The sequence below is a fragment of the Aulonocara sp. 'chitande type north' Nkhata Bay genome, linkage group LG9, assembly GCF_057382095.1.
Source record: "Aulonocara sp. 'chitande type north' Nkhata Bay isolate Kocher_YH1m ecotype deep benthic linkage group LG9, A_spYH_male_GT1.1, whole genome shotgun sequence".
Taxonomy (NCBI): domain Eukaryota; kingdom Metazoa; phylum Chordata; class Actinopteri; order Cichliformes; family Cichlidae; genus Aulonocara; species Aulonocara sp. 'chitande type north' Nkhata Bay.
Genome location: NC_141352.1, coordinates 31,369,459 through 31,382,479, shown reverse-complemented (window position 1 = coordinate 31,382,479; position 13,021 = coordinate 31,369,459). Strand labels below are relative to the sequence as shown.

General features: G+C 42.5%; 1 protein-coding gene across 1 annotated transcript; it reads right to left on the bottom strand.

The window, feature by feature from the left end:
• Window positions 1-753: 753 nt before the first annotated feature.
• LOC147322512 (myosin-6-like) lies at window positions 754-11,580 on the bottom strand. Its single transcript, XM_086305049.1, has 38 exons — window positions 11,537-11,580; window positions 11,075-11,286; window positions 10,814-10,957; window positions 10,557-10,713; window positions 10,438-10,465; window positions 10,231-10,336; window positions 10,060-10,152; window positions 9,786-9,849; window positions 9,489-9,587; window positions 9,185-9,288; window positions 8,953-9,091; window positions 8,747-8,865; window positions 8,497-8,646; window positions 8,230-8,400; window positions 7,843-8,152; window positions 7,678-7,754; window positions 7,388-7,593; window positions 6,919-7,042; window positions 6,692-6,828; window positions 6,351-6,606; window positions 6,022-6,264; window positions 5,481-5,657; window positions 5,249-5,394; window positions 5,067-5,157; window positions 4,586-4,975; window positions 3,819-3,945; window positions 3,596-3,714; window positions 3,317-3,513; window positions 3,037-3,220; window positions 2,787-2,952; window positions 2,573-2,697; window positions 2,153-2,461; window positions 1,847-2,050; window positions 1,476-1,772; window positions 1,280-1,384; window positions 1,094-1,189; window positions 874-1,008; window positions 754-768 (listed from the first exon to the last, which is right to left on the bottom strand). The coding sequence occupies exons 2-38, from the start codon at window positions 11,276-11,278 to the stop codon at window positions 754-756; spliced, it is 5,814 nt and encodes a 1,937-aa protein (XP_086161175.1). The 5' UTR covers window positions 11,279-11,286; window positions 11,537-11,580.
• Window positions 11,581-13,021: the final 1,441 nt, after the last annotated feature.

Sequence of the window (13,021 nt, the reverse complement as noted above, 5' to 3'; positions counted from 1 at the left end):
TGAAGTATTTCCACTCATTGTTTTTTCTGTTTTACTTGGATTCAGGTAGAATTTAAGATTTATTCACAAATTCACCCTAAACTTTGTAGTTTAGAAAATTTAGAGAGGAAAAAAAATGTTTTACTTCATTTCCTCCTTCAGTATCATGGAGAAATGAGTCCATGTTATTTGGCTATCCAGTGGTGATTATGTGCTCTTCATTTCATGCACTGCTTTATGTGCGAGACTGCAGCGCCCTCTGGGGGAGTCATCTGTTACTGTTAGAAAGAAATGCCATGAAGTCGTAAGATGAGCATGGCCGTTATCGTGCTATAGTTGGATCACAGGTGAGCAAAGACACGCTTTAGTTTATGAGCAGAATAAACTTGAGGTTCAAAGTTCAAGTTCATCCAGAGACTTAATATTTAAATCTTCACTGCCGATGCATAACTAAAAAGAAGTTTATTCGATTTCTTTTTATTGGTCGTGTCTGACTAGCTGTGCTGTTTTTACAAGTCTGCACTCTTATTTTCTTATATTTCAGAAACATCCAAAGGTTTGTGGAGGCTCGAAGACTAACTCAGTTGTCGTTTCACGGTTGTGTTACTGTGGTGGAGGTTTTGCATGCTTTTAACTGTATTATACAAATACACAGCAGAGAATAGTGGTGCATTCAGAACTCGTTTATTCTTTATTGCACTCAGGCTACATGGACAATAAGAGCTACAGCACTACATTTTAACTGCAGCCATGAAAACCCGGTGAGTGGTGGGTTTACTCTTCTCCTTTCTGTAAAGACAGAAACGATGATCACATTTTAAAGTGTTTTCTGTTTGTTTTCAAAAGAATTACAGCTTTTTAAATAAAATGTTGGACCTATTTTGCATGACTGACCTTAGCTCCGGAGTCACGGCTCTTCGCTCTCAGCTTGTTGACCTGAGACTCTGCTATGTCGGCCCGCTCCCCTGCTTCCTCCAGCTCGTGCTGCAACTTGCGCAGCTTGCTAAGGTTTGCATTGGACTGCTCCTCCTGAAAATGAAGACAGGAGTATGTAACTCCAGTGGAGGCTCATCCATGAATATTCCATAAATAAAGCTTCTATAATTTTGCTTACAGCCTCCTCTGCAGCCCTCTTGTAGGATTTCACTTTCAGCTGCAGTTTATCCACCAGGTCCTGCAGGCGGTTCAGATTCTTCTTGTCCTCCTCAGTCTGTTAAATCATTACACAGGACGTGCTGCTCATTATACCAGAACCTTTATTTCTTTTTTGCATCACAGAGGAACAGAGCCTGGAGTTTACCTGGTAGGTCAACTCTTTGATGCGCCGCTCATACTTCCGGATGCCCTTCACAGAGTCGCTGCTTTTCCTTTGCTCAATTTCCAACTCATTTTCCAGCTCTCTCACCTGGAAAAGAAGCCATCAATTTATCCTTTGTAAGACTGTTAAAGTCACCAACTCCTCTATTTTACAGCACTCCAAGTTCTGAAACATTTACCCTGGACTCCAGCTTCTGGACCTGCTTCTTTCCACCTTTCATAGCTATCTGCTCGGCCTCATCCAGGCGGTGCTGCAGATCTTTGATGGTTTGCTCCATGTTTTTCTTCATACGCTCCAGGTGGGCACTGGTGTCTTGCTCCTTCTTCAGCTCCTCCGCCATCATGGCAGCATCAGTAACGGCCTTCTTTGCCTTCTCCTCAGCATTTCTGCATTCCTGCACAGCCTCCTCCACCTCATTCTGAAGCTGAGCTGTGTCACTCTCCAGCTTCTTCTTTTGGTTCAAGAGGCTGGTGTTCTGCCGGGAGAATCAGGCAGCTTTAGCACGCAATATTATCTTGCAGGATAGCGTTTGCAGTGTTGCAGACATACCTGCGAGTGCAGCAGCTGAACTCGCTCGCTGACATCCAGCAGCTCCTGCTCGGCCAGCTTCCGACCCCGTTCGGTCTGCTCCACCAAAGCCCTCAGCTCATCGAGCTCAGCCTGCATCAGGTTGTTACGTCTCTCCACGATGGCAATGTTCTCCTTCAGGTCATCATTGGCACGGAGAGCTTCATCCAGCTGCAGCTGTGAGTCCTGTCGTGATAGAATTTAAAATGATAACATTTTCCAAAAATGTATCTCAGGCTTTATCTTGTTTCTTGGTTTAAAAATGCAAGTAAGTAACTGAAGCATCACCTTCAGGTGAGCGTGGACTCCCTTGAGCTGCTTCTGAGCCTCTGCTGCCTGCCTGTTAGCCTGGCTCAGTTGGATCTCCATCTCATTTAGATCCCCCTCCATCTTCTTCTTTAGTCTAAGAGCCTCGTTTCTGCTGCGAATCTCAGCCTCCAGCGAGCTCTGCAGAGTGTCCGTCACCCTCTGATGGTTTCGCTTGGCCTGCTCCATCTCCTCGTCCTTCTCCGTCAGCTTGCGCTCCATGTCAGCTTTCATTTGATTGAACTCCAGCTGAGCTCGAAGGATCTTACCCTCTTCATGCTCAAGGGTACCCTGTCGGAAATAGTAGATGATGGTCTCTCTCTCATAGCATTCGGAGTGAGAAAATTTAAGAAAGGCAATAAAGCTCATCCATAAAGTCATATTTAAAAAAGAAAAAATCACCTCAGCTTCCTCCAGAGCAGTGTGTATCTCTGCCTTCTCTTGCTCCAGCTGTTTGCGGATCTTCTCCAGCTCATGGATGTTTTTTCCTCCCTCACCAAGTTGCTCAGTCAGGTCAGAAATTTCCTCTGTAGAGCAAAGATTCATTTAGTGGTACCATTTACTCTGTCCACTGCCACGTGAAAGGATAAATCGTGTTCAAATGATATCTTCCAACCTTGGAGATTCTTGTTTTCTCGTTTCATGGTCTCCAGATGTTCCAGAGCCTCTTCATAGGAGTTCTTCAATTTGAAGAGTTCAGTGCTGAGAGAACGAGCATCCTTCTGGGCACCTTCCAGCTCAGCTTGAGACTCCTCATACTTCTGCTTCCACTCAGCAAGGACCTGAGTGAATACCACAAAAAGTAGTTCATTTTATATGTTCAATTTTTAGTGGCATGCTAGTTTTTCTTTCTCGTGTGATGTTACCTTGTCAAAGTTTCTTTGCTTCTTGTCCAGAGCAGCAGCAGCAGCATTAGATCTCTCCACATCCACCATCAGATCCTCGATTTCACCCTGAAGCCTGTGTTTGGTTTTCTCCAGGGAGGAGCATTTTGCATTAGCAGCTTCCACAGCTTCCTCAGCATCCTGTAACCGTTGAGCTAGCTTTTTCCTAATAACAAACATACAACAGAAGTTTCAGATCATCACAGATAAGATGGATAAGATACTAATAAGATATCACAGGGAATTCATACTGAGTCCTTACTTTGCTTCTTCCAGCTCCTCTGTCCTTTGGATGGCATCAGTTTCATACTTGGTTCTCCACTGAGCCACCTCAGAGTTGGCCTTGGACATGCTGCGTTGGAGCTCAGCTTTGGCTTCCTGCTCTTCCTCAAACTGCTCCCTCAGCAAATCACAGTCATGGCGAGCAGACTGCACTGCATGGGCAAGTGCATTCTTGGCCTAGGATCAAGCAGTAGTAAGTCAAGTCATTTTGCCAGTAGATATTTAGTTTTGTATTTAAAAAGAAACAGTTCTTGAATACCTTGACTTCCTCCTCCAGCTGCCTCTTGAGGTCTTCAATCTGCTGGGTATATGAGAGCTTCGCTCTGGTCAGCTGGGACACCAAAGAGTTCTTCTCCTCCAGCTGCCTGGTGAGCTCACCTGCAAAATGAGGGTTTATTTTAGTTTTTTTCTCTCACTCCTATCCCCATTGTTCCGAATGTAATGGTGCTCTAGCAACTTGGACCTCTTTAGGATCACGTTACCATTTTCAGTTTGAAACTTTGCTTTTTGCATTGTGAAGTCATTGATGGAACGTTGGGCCTCCTCTGATTTTGTCTTGTATTCGCTCACTTGATCCTCCAGAGTGCGACACATTTTCTCCAGGTTGCTCTGAGTGAAAGGATTTCCATATTAGAATGTAAGCTGTTATATCAACATGTACCATTATACCACGAATCACATTAGGAAAGCTATTGTTTCCTTATTTACACCAGTAAGATTGTCAGCAAGTTAGAGCTAAACCCAAGACAGTTAGCCTAGCTTAGCATTAAAACTGTAAGCTGGTAAACTTAGCATAACAATGTGCTGAATTACACACTGATCACAGAAGGCTAATGGGCCTGTAATGACAATGTAAGCATGCTAACTTGTTAAGAAAAAAGTTTTACTATATAAGTTTGGTTTGTCACTGCAATAATCACAACTGAAGAAAAAATACAGAGGCTAAGGGAACTGGTGTCAGTTTTGGAGGGAGACTGTTTAAACACCATCTTAAACAGCCATCATAAACCAAAGTACTGAACATGTCAATATGGGTTGACCTGCTTATGCTTATGCAATCAGTGTATAAACACTCTTATGTAACTTAAGTCACTAATATTAAAATTGAAAATGCTCATCACACTGATATAAGAGTGATTTTGATCTTTAGGGGTTACATTTAGTAAGACAAATTAAATTTTTACAAAAAAAGACAGCAAAAAATGTAAAACATTGTCAAAAAACCATTTGTTTGCTTTGGACATCTTACTTTAGCTTTGGCAAGCTGCTCCATGTTGGAGACGACGTCATCCAGCTCCAGTTTGAGCTCGCTCTTCTCTTTCTCCAGCTTCTGCTTGACTCTTTGCAAGTTGTCGATCTGCTCACCCAGATCAGCCACGCTGTCGGCATTCTTCTTTCTCAGTGCGGCAGCAGTGGCTTCATGGTGCAGAGTGGCCTCCTCAAGGTCCCTGCGCATCTTCTGGAACTCGGCCTCCCTCTTCTTGTTCACCTCGATCTGGGCAGCGGTGGCTCCTCCAGCCTCCTCCAGCCTTTCGCTGATCTCCTCCAGCTCCCTGGCCAAGTCAGCCCTCTGTTTCTCCACCTTGGCCCGGGCAGCTCGCTCTGCCTCCAGTTCTTCCTCTAGCTCCTCAATGCGGGCCTTGATTGAATTTACCAGATTCATTAAAAAAATTAATATAGGACTCACAAAATAAAGACAAAATAAGACATAAATAAAAACCCGCTGTTACCTGTAACTCCTTCAGTTTCTTCTGGAGCTGAGCACTCATTGCCTGCTCATCCTCAATTTTACTGAGATGCTGACTAATTTCAAAATCCTTCCTACATTCAATGACAGTGTTTTAGAATTAGTAAGCAGCTTTTTTTTGTCAAACAGTGGGTTATTTCTGTGATTTTTAAAGTGTAGTGTTACTTTTTGAGTTTTTCCTCTAGCTGCTGCTTGTCATTCTCCAGATCCATTATGTTTTCTTGGGTTAGCTTCAGGTCCCCTTCCAGTTTTCTCTTGGCTCTTTCTAAATCCATCCTCACCTTCTTCTCTTGTTCCAATGATCCTTCAAGCTGAAGGGCAAAAGAGTTACTCCATAATCTCATTGCAAGAATTTGACAGCTTATCTCAGTGAAATATCTGCGTTTAATAGGCTTACGTCATCGACTTGCTGCTCCAGCTTGACTTTGGCCTTGGTCAGAGAGTTGACTTTGTCTTCCTCACTCTGCAAGTCATCCAGCGTTTGCTGGTGGGCCTCCTGAAGAGCTTTCTTCTCTTTGGTCAGCTTAGCAATGATTTCATCCAAAGCTGCCATTTCTTCAGTCAGATTTTTCACCTTAGAATAAGATCACAGAAAGAGTATTTACTCTGGTACATGGAGACGTTTTTCACCACATAAAAACTCTTTTAAACGCCAATGAATGATTTGTAGTCCATCCATGATAACAATAATCTGTGGACATTGACGTGACAATTCCACCTCATAGCTGAAGACAATCAGTATCAGCATTCATTCAAATATGTGTTTATGGCAACCGGATCAAAGTCCAGTGATACTCGCTATCAAATCCAAACTATTTTAGTTTTAGAATAAAGAACAGTTAGTCTGAGACTCTATAACACTGAGCTAAAGGGTGGTAAAATACTCATCATTATAAGTCGTTTTATATTTTGTGAACATGATTGGATGTGTTTCATACCTTGTTCTCAGTGGCATGCTTTTCCTTTTCCACTTTAGACAGAGTCAGCTCTAAATCATCAATGTCCTTCTTAAGCTCTGAACACTCATCCTCCAGCTTCCTTTTCTTAGCAGTTAGCTCTGCATTCATCTCCTCTTCATCCTCGAGTCTCTCTGTCAGCTCTTTGACTTTAGCCTCAAGCTGAATCTTGCTCTTAATCAGACCCTCACAGCGCTCCTCAGCATCTGAAAGATTGTCTTGCTCCTAAATGCAAGAAATTAAACAGTATTGTTATTTATTACAGTTATGTATCACGTCCACGTACGTTTTAGATGACTAATGTATCTTACAGATTGGACTTGGAGCTGTAAGTCATTCTTCTCTTGGAGAAGGGTGACCATTTTTTCCTCCAGCTCCTTCTTGCGGGCTTCAGATTTGGCATATGCCTCTTTGAGCTTTGTAAACTCCTCTTTCATGTTTGCCATCTCCTTCTCAGTCTCAGCTGATTTCAGCAGAGGTTTAATCTTAAAGAACATCTTCATCCAGGGCCAATTTTTGACGCCCATGAAGGCACGAATGTTCCACTGGATCACGAGTAAGGCATCCCTGTGGGATGTATCAGACGTTCAAGTTCATTTTTATCTTAATGTAATGTTATCTTCATGTTAAATATGAAGACTTTGGCACCAACCTGCGCTCAACAATTTTCTGGAACTCAATCCTGGCGAGCAGTCCTCTGGATCTTGCTTGAATTCCAGTAATGATGAGAGCGAGGCGATCATCTCTCATCTCTTCAAGAACACCAAGCAGACCAGCTTTGAAGAACACCTGATAGTGACAGAGTGGTTTTCATTGTTTTTTTACTGCACAGAAAAAAAGTTCAGCCTTTTCTTTGTTAATATAGCTGGCGAAACAAACCTTCGTGTGCCCCAGCTTGTACTGCTCGTGATCAATATCCAATGACCCCAGAAGTTTTTCTGAGGCTTTTTTGTTGTCAATGAACTGCCCTTCAGGAATAGCACTGGGGTTCAAGATGCGATATCTGAAACGATACAGCCATAGCATTATTACAATAACTGAATGAAGTGGAAAAAAAATAAAGAAGAATAACAATAGGAAGGCAAACAACCCAAAGTGTGGGGTTACAATGTGTTTCCCAGCATTTGCCAGCAGCGCCAGAGAACAGGATTTCTGAAAGTTAGTGTTTTTGTCTAAAAGCCCCTTGAGAAGGGAAACTACAATGTTGCAAACAATTGCTAAAAGCAACCAATAGGGAAAACGTGTCAACCTTAAGCTGCCAGGGGAAAAACGTTTAAGGACTAGAAATATATGAAAACCTTCTATCGCTGCTATTGTACGAAAGAACAACAGATGATGCTTTTCTTGCCTTTGTTTGAAGTCTCCATACTGAATCCTGTTGGGAAATCCCTTCCTGCAGATCCTGATCCCTTCCAGCACACCGTTACAGCGTAGCTGGTGCATGACCAGAGGATTCTCCATCGCCCCAGGAGTCTTGGTCTCATTGGGGATGATGCAGCGCACAAAATGAGGGTGAGTTGACCTGAGGTTGGTCATGAGTTTATTCAGATTCTCCTGTAAAAGTAAGAAGGAAATCATCAGTAGGTCCGCACTGTAGGCTAAACCTACAAAACCTTCCCAACTTTAGGCATTTTTTACCCTGTGCAGCGCAGACACAGTCTGGAAGGAAGAACCTTTCTTCTTTCCTCCCTTTCCCTTGCCTCCTCCATCTTGGGCTGCATGGAGTTACAAGTTATATAAATATCACTGTGATTTTCTTAAATAATGGAAAATTTACAGAGCAAAAAACCCAAAAGTGCTTACTGGACTCTGCACCCGCATACCCCATGAACAGCATTGAGAGTAACTTCAGAGTGGACTTCTGATAGAGTCCAACCACGGTCTCATTGAGCGGGTCCTTGTTCTTCTCCAGCCAGTTAGTGATGTTGTAGTCAACAGTACCAGCATAGTGGATGAGAGAGAAATGAGCCTCTGCTTTTCCTTTAATAACTCTGGGCTTCTGGAAGTTGGGACTTTTACCCAGATGGTTGTCATACAACTTGGCTTTGAATGTCGAATCTGAAGCTTTGGGGAACATGCACTCCTCTTCAAGGATGGACATGATGCCCATGGGCTTTAATAAAGGATGGATAAGATGTTAGACTATTATACACAAAAGCTGTCAAAATGACCAAGTTTGAACACACCAACCTTTTCAATGAGTTCAATGCAGGCTGCCAAGTCCATGCCAAAGTCAATGAACTCCCAAACGATGCCCTCTTTCTTGTACTCTTCTTGCTCCAGTACAAACATGTGATGGTTGAAGAACTGCTGCAGCTTCTCATTGGTGTAGTTGATGCAAAGCTGCTCGAAGGTGTTGAACTAAAAAAGTGAGAGTCAGATTTCATATACATTATACAGGAAGGACATTTTTCCATAAATATTGTGTAAGATGTCCTTAAACCCTTTAACACTCACATCAAAGATCTCAAATCCAGCAATATCAAGCACACCAATGAAGTACTGACGAGGTTGTTTGGTATCCAGAGATTGATTGATTCTCACCACCATCCACAAGAACATTTTCTCGTACACTGACTTGGCCAGAGCACCGATAGAGTAGTACACCTTAAAAAAAGAAAACATGAAAGCAATGAAATCAAAGTTTAAATTTGTTGTATTCTTTAAGTACTCACAGAACTGTGAGGTTCCTTTTATTTCATCTCACCTGCTGCACACTTTGACCTTTGGTGACCCACTCGTTGCCTACTTTAACTCTTGGGTGGCACAGCCCCTTGATGAGGTCAGCAGAGTTTAGGCCCATAAGATATGCCGCTTTGTCGACATCTGTAAACGGATGTTGTATTAAAGCATTATTTTCTGTAGTTATACTGTTATATAGTTACACTGCTGAGGTTTTATTTCTGTTCTGACCCTCAGTGCCATCAGGCTCCGCTTGTTCTTCTCGCTGCTTCTGTTTGAATTTCATGTTTCCATAATGCATGATGGCACCGGTCAGCTTGTAAATGCCATTCTTCTCCTCTTGGGTGAAGCCCAGGACATCAAAAGCTTCCTAAAACAAGAAAATTGCATTTCCGTTTGTTATTGCTGAATATGTATATAGATTTGAGGATTTGTATTTTCCACTATGCTCTGTTTCACTCACATCAGTAGCCATCAGCTCTTCAGAATCATTGATAGAAGCTACGGTTGTTTCTCCTTGGGAGATGTAGGCGTAGTCATAGGGGTTGTTGGTGATCAACAGCATTTCTGCCAGAGAAAAGAAAGATTGCAATCTATGTGACTACGTTCTGCTTTATTCTGGTATGGACAGTGGATAAAAAGACAGGAATTACACATAGAATACACGGGTAGTTTGCAGTGGGAAAATACAGCCATGCTATTGGATCTGATCCTGACCACTTGGATTTTGGATCACCCTTCTACCCAGCCTATTATTCAGCACTCACCCAGCAGCTCTGGTTTCTGCTGGGACAGAATCTGGTAGAAGATGTGATAGTCCCGCTCAGCCTTGAGCTGATAGGTGACACGAGACTTCTCCAGCAAATCTATAAAAGAAAAAAAATGTAAAGGTAGAACAGTAATTGAATGCCACTTTGTTGAAACCTACAGGAAATCTCATCAAAATAGGAAACTAGAAAACAAAGTTAATGTAATTAAGTAGAACACATAGTGTGCTCTAAACACAGCACCATGCAAATCTTGAAAAAATTATTTGGATTATGATGATGTCACAGCATACTCACATGTCTCAATGTCAGCAGAAGACAATTTTCCACTGACTCCGAAGTGGATTCGAATAAATTTACCCTGTGAGGATATGTAGGATTGAACCCAGTGAGGACAGTGAAGAATGAAGAGGATATCCAGGATTTTGTAAAGCCTGCCTGAAATGTTCACTTAACTCACTGTTGGTGTTTTGTACTCTGTACTTAAATGTGTTGACATTTGTTAGCATAAAGAATGAAAGTGGAGCTGGCATGAACTGTAGAGCAGTTCCCTCAAAACAAGTGAACTCACAAATCTGGAGGAGTTGTCATTCCTGATGGTCTTGGCATTTCCAAACGCCTCCAGAGCAGGATTGGCCTGGATGATCTGATCCTCCAGGGTGCCCTGCAGATGTAAAGCATAGAAAGTTTTAGTCATCTAAACTGTATTTATAACGCTTTCAAAATATCACATCACACCGACCTTTTTCTCCTGTTTTTCATCCTTCTTGCCAGAAACCGCTGCAATGCTGGCAAAGTACTGGATGACTCTCTTGGTGTTCACAGTCTTTCCTGCACCAGATTCTCCACTGGGGATAAAAACCAGTGAGCTTGTGAGACATCTCTGTAACAGCTTAAACACAGTCTTGATAATAAAAAAAAAAAGATCTGGTTATCGGGACTGACTTACGTGATAAGGATTGACTGGTTTTCTCTGTCTGCAAGATTTATGAGAATAAATGTTAGAAGTTATCTTTTTAAATGTCTCAGAGAGACCGTTACAAAGTCCTGTATACAAGGTGAACATACCAGCAAGCATATACTGGTAGGCATTGTCAGAGATGGAGTAGATGTGAGGAGGAGCTTCACTCCTCTTCTTTCCTCTGTAGGCAGCGACCACCGACTTATCGTACACTGGCAGCCACTTGTAGGGGTTGACAGTTACACAGAACAGTCCTGAGTAGGTCTGTGGAAGAAGAATTACGCAAGTTTTATTTGGTTTCTTTTAGATTAAGCTACAGATTCCATGCTATGCAGATATCTCCGGGCTTGTGGTTACTACTCACGTAGATCATCCACGCTGCGTAACGCTCTTTGAGGTTAAACAGCACAGCAGGTTCATGGAGGAAGGTGAACATCGCCATGTCCTCAATCTTATCGAACTTTGGCGGGTTCTGAGGATGGATATCTGCCTCCTTATGGGTGACGGTCTAAAAGGGTTTAACAAAAAGCTTAAATCAAACTGTAAAACCCGTCAGGGGTGTAAGTTCATAATCTCAACTAATGTTTCAGTTTTTATTCAGCTGGTGTAAATATGACACACTAACCTTTCCAAACTCAGTTTCAACGGTAACTTTGTCACCGTCCCTGCTCATGACTGAGGCTTTGACGTACTCCACCTCGGGGTCGGGTACAAAACAAAACTTTTTCATGTCGAAAGGTCTGGTCTGAGCTTCCAAACGCTCCTTCTCCGACTTTCTCAGGAAGGAAGCTGCCGACCCAAACTCCGCCATGATGGCGTCACTTGACATCCTGAAAGCTGCGAGGCAAGAGTGTGGGTTTAAAAGCGTGTTGGTTACATCTTTCTTGGATGGTATTGGGAGAATTTGTAAGCTGATTTAATTGTAATGTATTTCTGCAAATAGTTTAAAGGTAATAATTAGTAATTATATCATAAAAATGTTGTTAACTAAGAACTACGACCACAAGCTACAGTAGTACAGACATAAATGTCATTCTGAGTCTAGTATAACTTTGTTTTGAAACAGGAAAAGCATGGAGCTGTTTACCTGTTTTCTCTTCCTTTCCCTTGATGAAAGTTTACTGGGTCTCTAGAAAGACAAGACGACAAAAGGAAATGCATTTTCAGTACATGTCCTTATAGTTATGTTATTATAAAATGTGTGTATGCTTACCTGTAGATGGTGTGATTCTGTCCATTCTCCCGTCTCTCTGACCTCCTCTTTTTATACATCCAGGAGGCAGTGCCTCAGCACACAGCCGCCCTAAAAGGCATGATGCCAGAACACAAAGGGATCAAAAAAGAAACACCTGTATTTGGAGATAAAGGTGTGGACAAATATAGCCATCGGCTATTGTAGCCGAAGCTTAATTAGCTTGTCCTCTATCAGCATCTGTTTTAGTTCTGTCCTTCAATTGTGAGAAAAGCAAGAAAATCACTTAAAAAAAACATTAAAAATAGCTCTGACTCTTATATGAATCATTTATGTTATTTTCATTATATTAAACCCATTTCCACACATTTTATTGTCTTAAATGAGAATCATTGACTCATGTTTTTTTGTTATTAAAGTCTAAATTCTGTTATTAGTTTCTTACGTGCCTCGTCACTGCTACTGTAAGCACTGTCTGCGTGTCTTGTGACTGTGGTATTGTCTTCTATTGTCCTGGAGGACAAAGATAAACCCTGTGAATTTTTGACTTGGATTCCTTCTGGTAGTCCTTTGCCTCCCAGTGGGCCTCAGATGACCCTCCTCCATCTATAGTAAAAGGTCGGGAGTGACAGCTGCTTGCTTTCAACGGTCTAAGTGGCCATGCTGTAAGGAAATACATTTAGCACACAAAGGACACTTACTACCTCCCCCATATAGGCGTTACTAATGACACCGCAGCCAGTGCTGTAAATAAGTGTCACATTAGCAAGAGAAGATCCTTAAATCACACGTTTATTGAATGGACCACCTGAAGCCCTCCTCAAGAAGCACAAAACCTTTCGACATTAACAACTTCACACTTTGAGGTTCACCGTGACCTTGTGGGTCTTGACAGTTGGCTGTCTGCACCCAGCGCACCACTCCTCGGCACATCGCAGGCGGTGCTGAGTTTCATTCCTAGCTGTCTTGTGTCCTTCTGCAGTCAACACTTATGAGGAAGCTTGACAGGCCTTCCTATACGCAGCAGCCGCCCTGGTGGGTTGTTCGAGCTGCTGCTTGAACATACAATGAGCAGCCGAAACATCAAAGCCTGACAGGTGACGTGAATAGCGTCAGTGTTAAAGTGCATTGTTGTGGATGTTACTTGATTACCCAACTAAGCATTGTTGCAAACCAAACATACACACACAAACCTGAAGGACATTGTACCAAAAAGGAAAAACAGAAGAAATTTTCATGAAAATTCAAGGAACACAACAAAGAGCTGTAGGCCCACACTCCCCAGATCCCAGTCCAATCAGGCATAGAGATGCACTCTGCAGCCCACAGCACCCAGCAGGCTCGATGCCAACAAACTGGTGCTAGACACCACATGACAGG

Coding starts and splice junctions, on each gene's coding strand:
- LOC147322512 (XM_086305049.1), bottom strand. CDS start 11,278: ATGTCAAGTGACGCCATCATGGCGGAGTTTGGGTCGGCAGCTTCCTTC. Junction 7,043..7,387: donor TATGGAGACTTCAAACAAAG/GCAAGAAAAGCA, acceptor GTATCGTTTCAG/ATATCGCATCTTGAACCCCA. Junction 5,158..5,248: donor CTAGAGGAAAAACTCAAAAA/GTAACACTACAC, acceptor CATTGAATGTAG/GAAGGATTTTGAAATTAGTC.